The sequence below is a fragment of the Coenobita brevimanus genome, chromosome 70 (assembly GCF_032717465.1).
Source record: "Coenobita brevimanus isolate Jiangsu-jjx chromosome 70, ASM3271746v2, whole genome shotgun sequence".
In the NCBI taxonomy this organism is placed as follows: domain Eukaryota; kingdom Metazoa; phylum Arthropoda; class Malacostraca; order Decapoda; family Coenobitidae; genus Coenobita; species Coenobita brevimanus.
In genome coordinates this window covers 35363663-35384478 of record NC_137023.1, presented here as the reverse complement: position 1 = coordinate 35384478, position 20816 = coordinate 35363663, and the positions used below count along the sequence as shown (strand labels likewise).

General features: G+C 41.3%; 1 protein-coding gene across 1 annotated transcript in view; it reads left to right on the top strand.

Annotated features, from left to right (window-relative positions):
- The first annotated feature begins 1197 nt into the window (after positions 1 to 1197).
- LOC145406461 (single-stranded DNA-binding protein 3-like) overlaps positions 1198 to 20816 on the top strand; it is a 349906-nt gene continuing 330287 nt past the window's right edge. The window contains exons 1-2 of the mRNA XM_080277616.1: positions 1198 to 1253; positions 2259 to 2331. Of these exons, the coding sequence (XP_080133742.1) occupies positions 1198 to 1253; positions 2259 to 2331 (129 nt within the window). The remainder of the gene's footprint in view (positions 1254 to 2258; positions 2332 to 20816) is intronic.

The following is a 20816-nucleotide window of genomic DNA, read 5'->3' as shown; positions in this document are numbered from 1 at the left end:
AGAGAGAGAGAGAGAGAGAGAGAGAATTACGGAAAGTTTTTACGTGATTTGAACTAAACTAGGTGGATGGATCGAGGGAGAGTTGAAGGGCTGACCTGTAGTTTCTGAGAATAGGTCAAAGGTCAGGGTCACAAGGCTGAGTCTGTTCGGCATCCTACGCGGTTACGAACGTGGCCACTACGATTTTGTCCAGCGATTAATTTCCTGTGAGTTAGAAAAATAAGGAAGTAGGGTTTTAAGTATATAGTGAGAAAACGTGGGAAATATCGTGTGTTTGATCTAATACTACGAATAATAACACGAAGATTGATTGATTACACACACACACACACACACACACACACACACACACACACACACACACACACACACACACACACACACAAATCGTGGTAATAATACGAAGAGCCTCCCAAAAGTTGAATGAATTGGTCGTGTCAGCAAGAATACAGGTTGAAAACACGTTATGGTAGTGAAGTGGTTAGGGTGATGTGGTGAAGCCGTGAGTATGAATGGTTGTGTGTGTGTGTGCGTGTGGGGGGGTGGGGTGGGGGGGACAAGTGCAGGAGCCATCACTTGTAACCTCCACTTGCCCTGTCAAGCAACTCCCACTCCGCCTCCAGTTACACCCGCCGGGACCTCTTCAAATTAGCCTGGGATAAACACTTCACCTGCTCGACACGCACCCTTACGCACATCTTATTTATCAGGCTACCGAGTCTCTTTAAGTTTTCCCATTAATGCGTATATGGGTTAATGGTATGAAAAATTCTGGTACTATATGAGATGTCAAAAAGATGCGCTCATCAACAGGACACGGAGTTAGCGGCATTGACTCCCCCTTTTTAAGTTATTGAGTTTAATTTTACCCTCATACTGTGGCGAAAAAGTGGGAAAAAACGGTGAATTTTCCTTGTTTTCCAGGCCTCCCCAGTGTGGTGCAGGAAAAAGGTGTAAGTAGAGGATGATGCAGTGTCAGGAGCATAGGACAACAAGACTAACTAGCATCCCACGTGCGCACCCCCACCCCCTCCCCCCCAGGTACGGTTTTCGGCCAATGAACGGGTAGCGTTAGCCGGTCGCCATGACAACGCCTCCCCCCCCCTCATCTCCCAGCGTCCCATCCCTCCCCATCCCCCTCCCCGCCTCACCCCTCCCCCGCTCTGGAGTCGACTTGGCTACAGTACAGTGTTCAACATGTACGCCAAGGGGAAGGGCTCGTCCGTGCCCTCCGATGCGCAAGCCAGGGAAAAGTAAGTGAAACGTGTCCGATGAAGAAGGATTTGGTGATGAGATTACATTCAGTGGGGAAGTGCCAGTGACTGTTATCCTAGAATGGATGTGTTTCTGACCATCAAAAGTTTCTATGATGTATTAACAGAAGCTTTGGTGAGCTAGCAGGATGAGTGATAGTAGCTGTTCCAGCAAGCGGTCGGCCTCCCCTGGATTAGAGGCATTACCAGCGATTTCCCCGTGATTTCAAGATACATGCAGTGTTGTGTGTGATTGTGATAACGAAAGAAAGTGAATAATACTGTGGAGGGGGTGACCGCGTGGCTTGTCCATTGTGGAGGCAGGGGCGATGGAGAGGGGGACGCTCGCAGCCTGTCTTTTGGCGGGAGGTTTAAATTTAAGCAACAAAGAGGAGCCGATATTGTGCCCAGCTGACCAAGGCAATGTCAGCGCCAGTAATGTGACCTATATAAATTTAGGTGGCACGGCAGACCCCCTCGCTGGTTACTTTGGGACGCGGGGATATAAATAAGGAGTAGGTGGGGGCCGGGCAGAGCAGATGTCATTCCTCCTCTACCTTGTTTATCTTCACATTGTATACAAATAATCAGGGGGATTCGGTGGATATACATTTCGGCAACTAGTTCCGTTTTTTTTTTTTTTTTTTTTTTCCCCTACCCAGCGAGAAAAGGGAGACTAGTGTATTGTGTTGTAGTTTATGTATTGAAGTGTTGGAAAGGTTTGAAATAGTCTATGGAGATGTTATACCAAGATTGTGACGTGATACAAAAAGCGCATGTTAAATTTTTGCCATGAGTATTTTGGTGTATGTTTGGGTAGTGGTTGACACGGAATTATACAGTTATTTAGGTACGGTAGTGATTATCCAATTTCTGTACTTTTGACGGCAGGTTAGGTAGCAGTTAGAAGTTTGTATACCTGAGTTAGAAGTTTGTAGCCCAGTGTTAGAAGTTTGTAGTCCCGTGTAGTGTCACCCACCTAACTCGCGTTTTTCTTGCTTCTAGATTGGCGTTATATGTGTACGAATACCTCCTTCACGTCGGCGCCCAGAAAGCAGCACAGACCTTCCTCTCTGAAGTAAGTACCAGATCTGCTTTTGCTTGAAGGTGCTTGCGGGGAGATGTCGACATGAGTGTCCGTAATATTGACGTTTGATTAAAAAATTTATGCAGTACGAAAAGATGAAGTTATTTAGTGGTTAATTCAAAATCTTCCTGACATTTTTTATCACCTAAAGATGCGATGTGGATGTTTAATAATAAAATCTTGTTTTGAAAGTTTTGAAAGCGCGTATTTTATTGATAGCTTGATTTCTTTGGACAGTTCATGTCGAAATTCTCCCCATCCCTATACTTGCAAGCCCACACTCTCGCCATCAGTGCCTTATTCCAGTGACAGGCCCTTACCATGGATTACAGCAAGTTTATTCTAAGCAAGAGCCAAGCAAGCCAGTTGACAAGAAAAGTGGTGCCGTGTGTAAGAGTGTGCTTGCGACTGTGACAAATAAAAGTGTTGAAAAGAGAAACCCAAGTGCTAGTGAATGGCCGGGAGAAAGTGTCATATCGGAGTGCGAAGTGTTTTTGAGAATACTGTTGAAGCAAGTAATTTTATTTGTATCGGCCAGTTTTCATATATAAATACTATTGATGCAAGTAATTTCGTATGCTATGGCCAGTTTGTTACATACGCTGAAGTGTTAAATTTGAACTGAAAGCGTAATATTTGTCCAGTTTTGCTACATACACTGCCACAAATACAAGTAAAGAAGTTGAACTGAAAACGAGCAGAAAACCAACGTAATGGTCTCCAACGATCTGAAAACTATGGTAATGGTCTGCTGAACGTTGGATGTGTACAAGTGATAATAATTATAAGTGGATTAAGTATTATTAAGAGAACGAGATTGCTATATGCTCAGACACTTGTGCGGTGGGTAGATGATGCCGCAGATGGATTGAGGGGTAGAATACAAAGTGGCAAACGCTTTCGTCAGTGACCTTACCTTACTTCACCTTCATAACCTCCATATGCATGAATATGAAGTGGATTAAGTAATATTAAGAAGATAAACGAATAGTGCAGAGACATTTACTTCGGGAGTAGAATTTAAAATGAGTACCGCTTTATCAGTGACTCCATCTTGACAACCTTCATGTATGATTTGCATGAATACGAAGTGGATTAAGTAATAAGATTAATGAAGTGCTAAGACATTTACTTATGGGGTACAATAAAAAATGAGTGGCAAATGCTTTATCAGTGACTCATTCCTGACAACCTCCATGTTTGATTTGCACGAATATGAAGTGATTTAAGTAATAAGATTAATGAAGTGTTGAGACTTACTTCGGGAGTACAATGAATAATGAGTGGCAGAGGCTTTATCAGTGACTCATTCCTGACAACCTCCATGTTTGATTTGCACGAATATGAAGTGGATTAAGTAATATTAAGTAAAATTGGTATTTGGTGCCGAGTTATGACGGTTCGGAGGTAAAATGTAAAATTAGTGTCAAATACTTTCGTCAGTGAAGCTAACTTGTACCTGACTTCACCTCCGTAACCTCCACGTTTGATTTGCACGAATATGAATAATGTATGGACTGAAGGTAAAAAGTGTGAAGGACTGGTAGGCGGGGCGGTGCTGTAGTGGATGTGATAAGGGGTCAAGAGTCGCCGTGGTCACCTGGACGCATCTACCCAGCCATTGTCAGCGCTTAAACTCCTAAAAACCTCATCCCTACAGGAGTTTTGCCTCGTTTCATAACCTCTTTCCTCCTTCCTCTCCCCAAAAAATATTCCTTCCCTTCCCCCCCACGCTTCCACAAGCCTGGGAGTCAAATGATCCCTTACCCCCTCTCTCGTAATTCACTTATACACGATTTCTGGTTGGAGGACTAAATCGGTGTGAGTGAAATATTAGTGTTGTAGCGCCGTCTGCCGTGCCGAGTTGATGATGATCTCGGCGGCGTTGCCACACTTGGCCTCTCTCACTCTCCCTCTCCCTCTCTCGCCCGAGCGCTGTTGCCATACATGTGATGACACCGCTCGGGATTCATGATGACTTTTCAAGGAGGCTTCGTCCTCACCTTCACTACACGAGTGTTTGAGAGTCATTAGTCTCGGGTTGCACTTTTTTTTTTTTTTTTTATACCCTTCCTCCCCACTCCCCCACCTCCCCTCTCCGTGACTTATCAACCCCCCACCCTGTGAAGGCTTAAATGCCGGCAATGCAACATGAATGTGAAAAGCTAGGGAGCAACTTTAAACCATTTCGTGATCCGCTTAGGGTAACCTCGTCCCTGTGGTGGCAATGGTTCAGTCCCCCCCTCCCTCCCTGTACTGTCTTTCTTAGCTGGATATGAATACTGTCTTTGCCCCATCTTTGGCTAGGTCTCGTGATGAATCAACTGGTTGGCGACACGGTGAATTAGGTGTGGACGTGGCTCGGCTCACTGCAATGTCGCTCTAACGGGACTCCTCTTTTACTTCTTACAAATCTTCACTATCTCTATTTTGCTTGTTGTGCGATATTTCACACTGTGGGATGATAGCAGGCTAGGCATCGACTCCCGCAGGTTAAAAAAAAAAGGGGGGGGATGGACTTTTTTTTTTTTTTTTTTTTGCCGGTTACGGTGGGGGTAGATTCTTCAAATATTTTTTTATTTCCCGAATTGGTGCAGGAACTGGCGGGGTTTATCATTTGCCCTTTCCTGTATGTAGTGCGCAGGGGCAAGCCGGGGTCACAGCCTATCATTTATCGACATATTGGCATTGATATTCTTGGGTGAATATCAATTGTTCATGTAAGCGTTTGGGTTAGGAGCCGTGGAGCTAAGAAGAATGTTGTAGTTTATGTGTAACGTCTGCCGTCCCCCACTCCACGCCCCGCTCTCGTCCCAAGCCCTTGTGTGCCGCCGACCCCGGTACAGCGACTCTTCCCTCACCCTGGCATCCACGCACTCCAACCTCACCCACACTCCCTCAACACTATCACCACACTCTAACATCACTAATCCACCACCAGAAATTTGCAAAACTAAAATGAGTAAAATTAGAGAAAACAATCCGATGGGAAATGTACATCATTAGCTTGACTGGGAATTTAATTTGGCGGGAGAAATTATTTTACGGAGTTAAATATTAACATTGGCGTATATTGTTATTGATATGGTGAATTTTGCCTGTGGGCTTTGAGTACTAACTAAAAGCATAATTATCAGATAGAAAATGATAGCGGTTGGCGAAGTAGAAGCTTGGAAATAGAAATTGTGGCTTATTCCGCCATCGCTAACTTAAGTTCCGCGTGGCGTGGTGAGCTGCAGTGCACAAGAAAGGTGTGTGGCTGCCGGGAGACGGGCTGGGGAGGAGACCTAATGTTTTCTCTCCGCGTTGGGATATGACGTTTGAAAGATTCGAAATTATTTAGTCGAATAATATTTGCTTGTTTGATTAATCGTCGACTGAATGATTAAGCCAGAATTATTGTAATGCGGTATAGCGTAGTATTCTGTGCAGTGATTAAAGATGATTGAGTCGACGTTGGGCCGCGGTAAACCGGGGTTTAAGTGAATGAAGTGGAACAAGCAAACAAAAGACAGAATTGGCCCGGGCTATCTAGGTATAATATTTAGAGAATTAATCAGGATAGTGGCAATGGAACCACACTTCATGTCACAAGACCCAGTTCTCAACACACTCATTCCTCACATACCTTGGCGTTAGTAATGATAGTCATGAAGGGAAACATATGCAAACATACAGCCTCTCTCCCTTACCTAAATAACAAAAGCGTTATGTAACATCCTGGCGGTCACGCAGGTTTGCTACGTATTTCCTCACATTTTTAGAGCTAGGTTTATCTTTTTAGAGCTAAGTTTATTTTATATTTTGTAAGGGTTCTTCGTATACTGGAGAAAGCGGTGACCTGCAGGATTCGGCGCTTGTGTATTATAAACGTGAGCCCTGCCTAAGAAGTCACGTTTTCGGTGCCTACGTATCTTCTTTTTTTTTTTTTAACTAGATCTTGCGAAATATTTTGATTTGGAATAATTTAAGCTAGCAAGGCCAAAGTAAAACACCCTTCGCCGATTTTCATTGTCGATGCGTAGCCTGTATCGATCCCCAACACAGTCCTCTGTATCTGCTCTCTGGCCGCTTGTTTCAGAGTAGGTTAGATACTCCTCCCTCCCTCCCTCCTTCCCTCCACTCCCTCCCTCCCTCCGCTTCCCTCCACATCTCTCCCCCCCCCTTCCTCCTCTCCTCTCTTCCTCCCACGGTTTATGGGATGGTAGCCTCCCTTTTGGGGGTAGGGACGCCTGTGTGTGCTGTAGGATGGTGCTGCTTCTGCCTCTGTCTCTCTCTCTCTAGTCGTGTGTATGGTGTGTATTTTAGACTTGTTTGTAGGATGTGCGTTTTCTCAAGGATTGTATATATGAATTTTGGAGAGAGGGAGAGAATTATGCTTGAGTGTATTATAGAATGTTACTACTAATGTCCGTGTATTTATGTGTGTGTGTGTGTGTGTGTGTGTGTGTGTGTGTGTGTATGAGAGAGAGAGAGAGAGAGAGCATGAGTTTGTATATGATAGAATGTTGAGTGAATTGGGGGCGTTTGTGTATGTGATGGAGATATTGTGTTGGGTTGTGTATGTGTTTATGATTGGAGAATATTCAGTGACATGCTAATTGTGTGTGTGACGGGAGTGTGCGTGTGAGAGGGGGAGACTGCATGTGTGTGTGTGTTTGTTTCAAAAATGGTATAAATGATAGCGTTGTATATTTTTGTGATACCCTGTGGAAAGAATAATCTAACGAAATGTTAGTGTGTGTGTGTGTGTGTGTGTGTACAATAGCCGTGGGGTAAGGGACTTTATTGCACTGTTTGTTCTATATGTATTCGTCAGTATGTATTGATGTTAAACGTTATATGTTCAATGAGAGGTCGAGTGTGTATGTGTATGCAGTGGAGTGAATGTGTAGGTTTTGTGTAGGTTTTTGTTGCAGGGAAAATGTGCAGTAAGATGCGAACGTTGTGTGTGTGTGTGTGTGTACGAAGACAAGCGTAGTTAATCTGGTTGTCTCGCGAAGTTAAAAAGTTCTTTGTTCCTACATGATCTCACTGAACTTCATAGTACCGCAGTAGTGTGTGTGTGTGTGTGTGTGTGTGTGTGTGTGTGTGTGTGTAAAGTTGACGCAGAACAAGATAGTATGACGAGGCTGTGTGCATAGTGGTCAGTTGATAGTTTGAATATGTTTTACTTTGCTTTTTAAATTTAACAGTACTCGCGTGGATAACTCCTTTCAGTACGATGACGGTGTTGTATTTTTTTATTCATATTATTCATACATACATACATACATACTCCCAAAGTTGAAGGAAATCGACTGGTGTTTGGTCAGTGACGTCATCGTTGTGAAAGGGTTGGTTGTCGTCAGAGGGTGTTGCTACAAATAAATGAGAGAGAGAGAGAGAGAGACTTATTTGTGTTTTGTGCAACGATGTTTTATTTACTGTGTCGGTGATATTGATGAAGTGGAAGATATTAGTTGTCAGTAACCTATGACGTCTTTTTGAATTTTGCAACTGACAGGCGGTTAGGTTTAAACTTTAGACAGGTTTCTGACATTGAAGGGATAATTCAGGGATAATTAAGGCTATAAACCGCCTAGTAAAAAAAAAAAAAGTAATAATTGCGGTACATGCAAAATATGCTATTGTAGTGAAGGAGTGAGGTCTTATGAATGGAGGGTAGTGACGTCATAACACTTGAATTTAAAAGCCAGTTTGTAACCTAACACTCCTGACTTCATAATTTTGTCAAGAGTTAATTCACGGTGTAATAGTATCCAAGATGTAATTATCCCGTGAGGCGAAACACATGGAGCGTTGTCGTGTAGTGGAATATTTTTGGCAGCTATTTCCTGCGGTGGTGGCGTTTTGAGAATGAGATGATTTTGTCGGTTACTTTTGCCGATTATTATTTTTTTTTTTTTCGCTTAGTTTTGGCGCATCACTTCTTAAACCAAACCTGGGATCATGGTATTTGTATTTTTTCTTGGTTAATGTCATTTTCGGAACCAATTTTGAGGCTCTTTTCCAGAACTTTCATGGGCATCGTCACTCAAGATAGCAGACTTGAGGATGTACTTATAAATTTTCTTGGTCTTTAGAAATCAGCTTGATATTTTTAAGCTTTCCTCGGCGTTGTTCTAGGGTGTATTCATAAACTTTCTTGAACTTAATCACCTTCAGTCAGGTACCTGGTAGTAATTGGTTGGGGAAGTGTTTCTGATCAGTGAATAGACCATCGTACCGGTATGTCATTTAGCGAAGGCCTTATTCTTGAACGGGTGACTGAAGGCAGTATCCATCCCCTCCATATCAGTAAGTCTCTTCAGATGCTTATAGAATCGTCTGGCGATTGTAAATATGGATGTAAAAAGAAAAAAATCTTGAAATTAGCTGCGACGGTGTTTTGGGTTAAGATTATTTTTAACTTTCTTTTGCCCCGTCACTTCTGAAACCAGACCTGAGACCATATTCATGAACTTATGATAATAACTTCATTCCGATGGTGGTATTCATATATTTTTCTTTATTTCAAACTATTTTACTTGTGATTTTTCGAGCTGGGGGGGTTAGGTATACCTCACATTAACCCGTTCATTACGAAAGTCCTTAAGCTGAAAAAAATTATTCCTTAATTTATGTCTACCTCTCAATTTGTCTGTCTGTCTATCTGTCTGTCTATATGTATGCATGTATGTAAGACATAATTTGAGTGGAAAGATTGCTTGTTTGTATCGTACTTTTCTGAGTGTGAATTGTTCGTAAGATTGATTTTACTCAAGCGTAAGTTTTATAGGGTGAACCGTAAATAGCGCTTCACTATATAGATACCTGGTAGTTGTGCGTTGAGGGGACGGCTCCGACTGCTGGTGTGGGCTCGTAGGTGGGAGTGGGAAATCTATAAATGCTTCTGAGTAAACACAGTTAAAGCCGACTGAGCTGCCCCCACAACCCACAAGAAATCGCCACGTTGAACGGAATAGGAGTTATATAGAGGAGATTCCGTTTATAAGGAAGATTGTTTATACGGTAACTCTATCTTTTGTTATGGATCCTAAGTTGTATTTAAGGTTAGTGTCAGTTTCTTAAGATGCTGCGTGTGATTATTTTTTATACTTACCTTTTTGGGCCTGTTGTGTGAGTTTTTGTTTACCGTATGCTCTCTGACTTGCACGAGAATGTACTGTGTAGGTACTTGTCATTCTTTCTTACCTTCTTGAGTGTAAGTTGGTGTCGTTTCTGCTTTGACTTTCTGAAACGTAAACTGTATGGGTTTGTGTACAGAAGGACGCATGGTTATAGTCTCATTTTTTTTTTCTTTTTTATAATTTGTGTGTGAAATGCTTGTTCATGCTTTTATATTAGTTATACTTTCCTAGGTATTATTTATTCATTGTCCACACCATTTTCTTTCTCGATTGTAAGATTTGTCGAAGATTGCGTGTATGTACCTTTGCCTTTGTGTGTGTGTGTGTGTGTGTGTGTGTGTGTGTGTGTGTTTAAATTGTGTAAAAACGTAAATTGTGTGAAAACGTGTCTCGTAATTTTCACCACAAACAATTACCACAACGAAACTGGAATGATTAGCCTTTGTGAAATATTAGCCTTTTCGTTCCTGTGACATTTTTTCTCGTTAATTACAAACTATTTTATTCATGTTTAGAAATACATGGAAGTCATGTACCCCAAGTTACCCCCTTCACTTCGAGGGAGATGTCTGAAATTGACGAAAGAAAGTGACGTTAGCCAATGAAAAAAAAAAATAGTTTGACGTTAGCTTAAAGAAAAATGACTTTCTTAGGTGGAAAAGGTTAAAGTGGAAGTCTCTCTCTCTCTCTCTCTCTCTCAGTTCTGGCAAGGTTGGTTTTGGAGCCTCATGATAAAGGGCGTAAGGGAAAGGTGATAGGCCTATAACGTGCCGACATTATTTGACTCTCTCTCTCATCAAGCATTTGGGGCTAATGGTGGCTAGGTGGCGGGAAATTTGAGTAAGATTGTTTTACTTAAAAAAAAAAAAAAAAAAATTATTCCCAGACGCCTCAATCCCGTAAGGGGTGACCACTGACAAATCGCCTCCATGTCGCCCTGTCCAACGCCATTTCACTGTCCTGCTCTCAGCTCACCTCCCCCTCTCTCATAAACCTCTCCACTCCTTTCCTCCATCTCATCCTCGGCCTCTCCATCCCTCATCCCCCCTTCCACCTCACTCGCAAGCACTCCTCGTTAGTCTCTCGCTCACCATCCTCCACTCATGGCCAAAATAAATAAAGGAAAAAACAGGTTCTTGTAAACTGGGGTGTACCGTAGTATATTGAGGTAAGCAAGTTAGAGAGGAATGTTGTTAGATAGTAATGAAGGAAGAAGGTTAATAATAGCCACTATAAATGCTTGGTGAGTAGGCAAGATTGATACCGGTATTTGAAGAGTGTGTGTGTGTTTCTTTATTATTACTCTCCCGTTACCTGTGTAGTAATCCAAGGAGCCGTATGTTAACGTACCTGTGTGCCGCGTTGGTAGTTGACGGAATTTTATCGTCATTGTATATATAAAATTTCGTTAAAGAAGAAACTCTGTCTGTCTGTCTGTCTGTCTCTCTCTCTCTCTCTCTCTCTCTCTCTCTCTCTCTCTCTCTCTCTCTCTCTCTCTCTCTCTCAGTTATGACAGATTTTAGGGAAAGTATTATATAATCATCATCACATTGTTGCTTAAATGAAAAAATATAGATATAAAAGGTAGTTAAATACAGTACAGGTAGATATGATGAGGGCAATTGAGTCTATGTAATTAGAATCCATTTTTACCTACATTAAAACAAGTAAGGATGAGAAAGAGTATAATCAGTTGTCAGGTTTGGCAGGGGTGCACTGAATAAGTTAAGCGAGTGGAGGAGGAGAGGGAGAGGGAGGATGAGGAGAGGAGAGATGGGAGGAGGAAGAGAGGGGTGGTAGGGCAGGCAGGGGCGGGAGAGGAATCCAGGGTCGGGAGTGGGGAGACGGGCTGGGTGGATGGAGGAAGGCAGGGAGGGAGAGTGAGGAGAGGAGGAGGCTGGGGAGGGGTAGAGGGAGAGAGGTAGCAGGGTACAGGGAAGGGAGGGAGAGAGAGAGAGAGAGAGAGGGCGGAGGAGGAACAGACAGGGGAGGGAGGAGGAGGAGGAGGCTGGGGAGGCGCGGAGGTAGGGAGGGAGGTAGGGGTCTCACTATGCGCAGCGGTGTCGAGTGGGACTGTATTGATTACAAAGAATCTTGTATTAATTAGGGTCTGTCAGGTACATGGCGGATTGAGTGGGGGCGACCTAGGAGGGGCTGGTTAGGTGTGTGCGTGAGGGCTTAATTGCTGAACCACTGTTATGTCACTGCTTAAACGACACTGCTGCTTACACGATGCTTCACTGCGTCTTGGAGGGGAAACGAAGGTGAGGGGAAAGGGATAAAGATATGGGGTGGGATTTTTATTGTTTTTGGTATATTTATCTGTGTTTTTTAGTGTTTTTCTTGTTCCTGTTCTTCTTCTTCTTCTTCTTATTATTATTATTATTATTATTATTATTATTATTATTATTATTATTATTAGTTTTTTCTCCTCTTCTTTATCATCTATTTTATTATTTTACTACGTCTTGAGGGAAACCAGGTGTGATGGAAAAGATAATAAATATAAACACTTTTAATCTCGTTTCTGTTTACCAAGGAAATATACATTGGTTTTTAGAGGCATGATTGTTTTTATATTTCTCTCTCTCTCTCTCTCTCTCTCTCTCTCTCTCTCCTTCTGATCGTGTGATAAGGTGACTTTTTTTTGTGTGAAATGAAAGATTTAACAAGTTTTCTGCATTTTTTATTTTTCATATAGTTTATCGTCACCATCAACACCAACACCATCGTCGTCGTCATCATCATCATCATCATCATCATCACCCCCTAATCACCCAGCATTACTGATATTTTTATTGTTATTTTCCTATATTTACTGTTGCTGTGAGGTGTCAGGTCTTGGAAACTAAGTGAGATGGAGGGAATATGGGTAATTGAAAGAAGCTTGATCAGAGACGTATGAGAGCGGCGCGTGCTTAGTTTATTCGTATAGTTTCCGTGTTATCAGCATCACCGGAGTTCATATTATTTTTATTTTTGGCTGAGTTTGCAGGGTATTGAAACATATTAAAAAAAAAAATTGTGATATGTACGAGTTGTTAGTACCGGTATAGGTTTGTGGATTTTTTTTTCTCTGATACTGCTGTGTGTGTGTGTGTGTGTGTGTGTGTGTGTGTGTGTGTGTGTGTGTGTGTGTGTGTGTATTGACTCACTATTATCGATCGTGTTGTCAGGGCGGTAGATGACTGGATTAGCACGTCGATCGGCTACCTGTCTTACTGCCTCTTACCTCTTCTTACCCCTCTTACTGCCTCTTACCTGTCTCTTACTGCCTCTTACCTTCTCTTACCTATTATTACTTCTGCTGCAGCCTCATGCCTTTTATTACCTGTCTTGTCACCTGTACCTCTTACCTTAAGGTGCTTACAGGTATCTCACCTTTTACCTGGTACCTCTCTCACATTATTTCCTCTTACCTCATGCATATTACTTCTGATGCCTTATTCCTCTTACTTATTACCTTTCCTGTACCTCTTACCCCTGTCATCTTTAATTGCTTACCTTCCTTACCTTGCGTCTCTTACCTCATTTCTTACCTGTGTTCCATTATTTACCTCTTACCTGTATTACTCTCACCTGTTACCTTTTTTATTATTTATTACAGGTGATGCTGAAGTGATTTACCTGTACGTAGATAGGTAAAGAAAACACTTAATTCGTAACTTTTTATTTATATTCATTTACGAGATTGGTGGACAGGGTAAAGGGTTTGTTCTGCTACTTTATTTGGTAATGAAAAGAAGAATATATTGGTTTTTAAAAACATATAGTTTTAAAAAAGGGCTGATTTTGGTTTTATGGGTTGGTATAGGAACTGTACGGTATATATTTGAAAGAGAAGTTGATTTGGCTGTAGGTGTTTATGTATACAGATTTGGTTTTATGTGTAGGCTAAGTGTATCCAGTCCCTTATCACAAACGCAGCCTAGGTGTATCGAGTCTTATCACAAACACTGCCAAGGTGTATCCATATCACAAACACTGCCTAGGTTTATCCAGCCATATCACAAACACTGCCTAGGTTTATCCAGCCATATCACAAACACTGCCTAGGTTTATTCAGCCATATCAGAAACACTGCCTAGGTGTATCCAGCCATATCACAAGCACTGCCTAGGTGTATCCAGCCATATCACAAGCACTGCCTAGGTGTATCCAGCCATATCACAAGCACTGCCTAGGTGTATCCATATCATAAGCACTGCCTACTGTAGGTGTGTCCATATCACAAACACTGCCTAGGTGTATCCAGCCTTATCACAAACACTGCCTAACACACTGTCCTGCATTTGATCTGTTATGGGTGCTGTGTTATATGTTGGTGTTAAATCAGTTGTGTTATCAAAGGTGCTGTGGGATTAATTAGAGTCACACCTAATAAGGATCTTGTCTAGTGCTAAACAGGCTTTTATTGGAACAAGGCAATTAACCTGTTCTACCTCTAATATCAAGCCGATTAGCCTGTACTACAGTACGGTACATCTAATGATAAGTTATATGGTCTCATGTTATCGTACTTAGCATCTTCTAATTAAGGACTGTACCATGTAATTAGTATCTTAAGTACAGCACCATGTAATTAGTAAATACTCCCTAATTAAGTACAGCACCATGTAATAAGTAAGTACTCCCTAATTAAGTACAATACCATACATGTAATTAGTATCCCCTAATTAAGTACAGTACCATGCATGTAATTACTACCGATATCCCCTAATTAAGTACAGTACCATACATGTAATTAGTATCCGCTAATTAAGTACAGTACCATGCATGTAATTACTACCGATATCCCCTAATTAAGTACAGTACCATACATTAATTACTACCGGTATCCCCTAATTAAGTACAGTACCATACATGTATTTAGTAAGTACTCCCTAATTAAGTACAGTACCATATGTGTAATTAATAATGTTAGGAACGAAAGAAATTTTGGACTTGAACCGCCTCTTCCAAAAATAAGTAAAAAAAAATAAAAAAAGAAAATAAACAAAAGTGCCTATGGACTGGCAAGAAAAACATAGGTGTGTGTGTGTGTGTGTGTGTGTGTGTGTGTGTGTGTGTGTGTGTGTGTGTGTGTGTGTAAAAGATCCATATACCATCATCCTTGCTACAGTGTCACACTAACGAGTAACTATGTGTGTGTGTGTGTGTGTGTGTGTGTGTGTGTGTGTGTGTGTAAAAGAATTATACAGTATACCAACCCTCACATCAATCTTTACAGAGCCGAAAACAAACGACTCACTAATAGGTGTGTGTGTGTGTGTGTGTGTGTGTGTGTGTGTGTGTGTGTGTGTGTGTGTGTGTGTGTGTGTGTGTGTGTGTTGGCCTTGGGTGCGTAGTGTGGTGTTGGCAGACGCACTGGGTCGCTGCTCTTGCCCGGTGTCAGGTGCTGGGGGGATAGGTAGGGGGGCAGTGCAGGGGAAACTGATAAAAACCACTTATCACTTAGTTTACGTTTACGGTCATTTACACCTTAATGATTAGAAAACGTGATATTGATTTACAGTGTATTACAGCCTGACAAACTGAAGATAAAACCACACCAGATACAATTTTACGTACCGGTATTTCTTCTTAACCCCTTCAATCAGATGCCGTATTTTCCATTTTCGCGGCTTCTACACGGTTTTCTTCAGCTTACCGGAGATTTCTCAAAAGGGGGGGGGGGTTGATATACGGTGGCCCTCATTAATTCCTTCCCTTCAAGATGTTTTCCCCAGGTTGCATAAATCCGTCTGGGAATAGCAAGAATGAACTAAGAAATACATAATCGTATTGAAGGGGTCAAAGTGCATCAAAAGAAACAGACACTGGATTAAAAAGTTACTTGGTCTTACTTTACGTATTTGTAAGGTTACTTTACACACAAACTTGAAATTAATGTAAAAAGTCAGATCATTTGTACTTGTATTAAGATGAATCACATGTTAACTAATTGGGAACGGAATAAAAAAGTATATTAATTTAGCCACGTATTTTTATGGTTAAATTGGCACATAAAATTGAAACTGATAAAGGCAGGTAATATTATTGTACTTTATGGGTAATTAAAGCATGAACAGCATGGATTTGGAGTACATAAAAACTTAATATTAATTTATTTATGTGTAGAATAATAGAGTAATTTACGTCCCATAAGTTTACTCATGGGTAATATTTACAGTTTAGCACTTTTTTTTTTTTTTTTTAAGGTGGTCTAGTGGACGGAAATTGATAAAAACAACACAAACATCCCTATAAGAACCTTACCTGAGATTAATTAACGTATTGAAAAGGTAATTTACACTGTTCCCTCATTTTGTATTATTGGCAAGGTATTTCAAACTAATGACAAAAATAAACATCAATTTACTATATTTATTTATTTACACTACAGGTACGGGTATTATACGCCATATTTTAATGATATTTTGTATCTACGCATTTTTTTTTTTTACGATTGCGTATTTTGGAAACTGGTACAGTAACTGATGGAAGCATATTATTATTATTATTATTATTATTATTATTATTCATTATTATTTATTCGTTATTATTTTTTTATTTGATGTTTGCTGTATACTCACGTAAATTGTAATTAACACGGTTCTGTATATTTGTTGCTGGGTCCATTTAAATTGTTGCCAAGGCTATTTAAATATTTGCTAAGTACATTGAAATTGTCGACAAGTACATTTAAACTATCTGTGTACGTTTAAATATGGAAACTGCTTATCGCGCGCGCACGCGCACACACACACACACACACACACACACACACACACACACACACACACACACACCTTTCTATATGTGTGTGTTTGTGTGTGTGTGTGAGAGAGAGAGAGAGAGAGAGAGAGAGAGAGAGAGAGAGAGAGAGAGAGAGAGAATTATTTATGTAGTTAAAAGTTACATCCATTATATAAGAGAGAGAAAAAAAAAGAGAATTATTTATGTAGGTAAAAGAGAGGAACATGAATTATTAGAGAGAGAAAGAGAATTATTTATGTAGGTAAAAGAGAGGAACATCAATTATGAGAGAGAGAGAGAGAGAGAGAGAGAGAGAGAGAGATCGTGTGAGCATCACTGGCTCATGTTCTTTCTGTGACGGAGTGACTTTCTTCCACCACAATCTCTCTCTCTCTCTCTCTCTCTCTCTCTCTCTCTCTCTCTCTCTCTCTCTCTCTCTCTCTCTCTCACGTATATGCACTTTCTACTCGAGTTTCATTTTTCCCTCATGAAACCCCCAGTGTGTGTGTATGTGTATGTGTGTGTGTGTGGTGAGAGTCTCCCGCACACCGGCATTGAGGGCACAGGGGTCGCGCTGGGTCGGGTCAAAGGTCGTGCCACTGACGATATTGCAAAAAGTTGTCACCAAGAGCAATTTGCTGGGAATGACTCCTAGATGGTGAGCCCCCGAGGTGAACGCCCCTTGTGTGGTGTGGTGTGGTGGTAGTGGTGTGTGGGGTGTGGCATGGTGTGTGGGGTGTGGTGTTCTGTGATATGGTGTGATGGGAAGTGGTGTGTGGCGTGAGGTAGTCGGGTGGGTTGTGGTGTAGTGTAAGGTTGTGTAAGATATTTTGGTGTGGTGTGTGGAGTGCAGTGGTGTGAGAGAGGACACTCCCCTCACTCATACCGGGAAGTGTAAGATCACTGCCATTACCCCATCAGACCTCATCTCGTGGTGTAAAAATCCTGTCATTAATCCCCTTACCCACAGAACATCTTTTTATTTAATCCAGCATCGTGGAGACCTTGAATTGAGGGATTACATAGCCCTCATTAACCCCTTCACTCCTAGGATGCCCTCTTAAGCTGAGTAAAATCGCTAGGTAGCAGAAAAGGTAAATTTATTGAACGTCATCCTAGCAAATTCATATAGTCATCCCATATGTATAAATTAGCGTTATTAGATATGGAAGTTGATAGGATAATCCATTTTAAAAGTGTACGGTATATGTGTAAGAAGCAACGTTTGTGTAGCCTAGTATCCGTGCAACAGGATCCTCTTTTCCTTATCAGTTAGTACTCACAGGTAAGGGAGGAAGATGCACAAAACAAATTTCAGGTGTAGCCAATTTTATGAGGATAGTCAGGAAGTCAGTGGATATGAAGAACACCTGTGCCTTTCCTTTTAGTACCTATTTCTGTACTCTGTTTTTTGTTTAGTACTTATCACTGTGCTCTGATTATTTTGATGATTGCAGCCAACATTCACACGTTTGCAGACGTTGCTTGGATTATTTTTTTCATTTGGTTGGATAATTTTTTTCGTTGATAATTAGTTGCTCTGACGCCTATCATCATTTACTGCTCTACTTGTAATTGTTGTGTCTTGTAAATGTTCATCAGTGCAGAGAACATCACCGTAGCAGGACATGGATTGAACAGCAGTTTTATTTGCAGCTGTTGGACTGTGTCTTGCTGTGTTCGTCAGGCTAGAGAACATTAACATAGCATGACTTCGGTGGCTAGAGTGAACACCTTTAGCCATCGTCATAACATTTCCCTGTGCTTAGTGTTGTGTGTGTGTGTGTGTGTGTGTGTATTACTGTGTTACTAGTACACCGAAGTACATAGATTAGCACAATTATTCCAAGTGCTTATTGTTACATACTTTCACCTGTTAATTATAGTTTGGTAGGTGTATTCATCAGTGTATAGAAGAGGTAATTGTAACATACCTTTATCCGTTTATTATTGTTGTTGTTAAGGTGTATTCATTAGTATATTGAACAGCACCGCACCAAAATTTGACAGCATTATCGACGTCCAATTAGCAACCAGCAGTTTCCCAGGTGTAACACTTACCTGTCTATCTACTAATTAATTTCTCGCACTACATCAAAGCAGAGAACAGGATTATAACTACCTTGACCTTGGCCTAGTAGATTGAGCAAGAAATTTATTAGCTGTAGTAACCATTGCCTCTCCGGGCTAATTACTGCTTCCTGCTGTATTTATGAAGGTAGATAATGTCAGCACCTGGATTTACAAATTTACTTATGATCATTATCCCGTCGTAACTAAGATTAGTTTTTGGAGAGAGAGAGAGTGTGTACATATTCCGACCTCCAAAACGTCACATTATCGTTTCCACCTTTCATAATATTGTGTACTAAACCCATTATTTTACGTACCGGTATAATGCGTGTCTAGGATTTGTTTGTTTCAGAAATCATCCCTCAGGGTTCCATATCTTTGCGTGACTGTAGTTGGAACGATTGAGCAAGCCGAGTGATTATATTCGCTCTTTGTTAAGCACGAAGGACTCACACTGGTATTTCCTGCAGGATTCCAATGGCTGATTAGGGCCCCATAGTTCCTCCCTCGCCTTCCACCTCCTCGCTCAGTTGCATCCGTCGACTCTGCTTTCATCGTCTTCATTATCATCGTCATCATCATCATCATCAGGAAATTTCTTCTTTGATGTGATCATGGGTTTTCTTTGCACCATGAGTTTTTTTTTTATTTTTTTTTTTTTATCATCATCATCATCATCATCTGCGACGTTCTTCTCCGTTGTGATGATGAGTTTTCTTCGCATCATTGGTTTTCTTTATCATCATCATCGTCATCATCATTAGCCTTCTTAATTATCATTCAGGTTTTTTCGTGTCGTCTTCATCATTGGTTTTCTTTTCCATCACAGTTCTCTTATTATTATTATCATCATCATCAGCCTTCTATTCATCATCGTTATTAGCTTGCTTCACATCATCGTTTCCACAAGCTTTCTTCATCGTCATTAGTATGATTTTTTTTTTTGTATCATGATCAGCACCAGTTTTCCATCATTGGCAGCTGTCATTGCATCATCATCATCATCATCGTTTCTGTCATCATCATCATCATCATAACCAGCATCAGCAAGACCAAGAGCAGGTATGAGTGGTTTAATGCTAAAGATATGTCGAGGTGTGATGCATGTTGTGTGTAAGGGAGGTATGTTGAGAGCCTAGGCAGGTATGTAGAGAGGTGAGGCAGGTGTGATGAAAGGCGACAGTTGTGGAGACAGGTGAGACAGTGTGTAGAGAGGTGAGAGTTAGGTTGAGAGCTAGGCTGGTGTGTTGTGAGGTAAGGCAGGGGTGTTGTGAGGTGAGAGGTGAGACGGGTGTGTAGAGAGGTGAGGCAGGTGTGTTGAGAGGTGAGACAGGTGTGTTGAGAGGTAAAGGAGGTGTGTAAAGGTGAGGCAGGTGTGTTGTGGGGCGAGACAGGTTTGTTGTGAGGTGAAGCAGGTGTGTTGAAAGACTAGGCGAGTTGTACAGAGGTGAGGCAGATGTTTAGAGAGGCGAGGCAAGTGTGTTGTGAGGTGAGGGAGGGGTGTTGTGAGGTGAGTGGTGGGTTGAGAGGTGAGGCAGGTGTGTTGTGAGGCTAGGCAGGTATGTTGAGGGAAGGCAGGTGTGTTGCGAGGAGAGGTAGGCAGAGGCAGGTGCTGTGACGGTAGCCAGGTGTTTAGAAGATAATTTTCACCTATCTAGTACTATAATTAACCACATCCAAGATACCTGGTTTATCGTTATCTTATTTCCTGGTTCTTTAAAACATATGGTTCGGGGTATGTTCAGGTGGATATTACGCAGCCGTATTAGAATGTAGCCTTATTTACAACTACAGGTCTGTTTATTATTATTATTACTATTATTATTTATTAACTATTATCATTACTGCAGCTACTACTACTATTAGTACTACTACTACTATACTGTTGTATGTTCCTGTAGTACAGTTTTCATAGGATGTAAATAATTGTAAATCCAAATAATTCTACACTGCGACTAACTTAGGCTTGATTCTGATATTTACATGGATGTAATTTAGATTATTGTTCAAATCTTTATGTAAATTAAATGGACCACTGTAGTAATGTCATAAATCCGTGTCATGCATCATGCTCGAACACCATCCCCCACTGAGAGAGTATATGCTTGTTCTGGTGCCACTGATAAGGGTCCGACGTCTTGCATAATTAATATAAACTGGTAATTTGTCATCATCACCATCATCATTATCTTTTTTCACACGTGTTCACCTTGTTATAATGAGTCGTAAGTCTAAATAATACCCCAGTCTAAGTTCCCTCCCCTAGTGAGGTAGAATTTGCATATTGTTGGTCATATTAGGAGAGGTGGGGAGGGAGAGGGGAAATCTTGGACAGTCAGCCAGCCGTCCTCTTCCTCGTCCTCCATCTCCTTCCTGCAGCTGTTGCAGACGCCGCCTCCCAGACGTACCGCCGCCTTGATTTGATCTTCACCTGCCTCGTGGGGAATTCTGGCCTGGGATCCATTGCGGCGCGGGAGTCCTCAAAGGCTTCACGCTGAATTTTTACCCCGTGATGCACATATTGGATGGGGG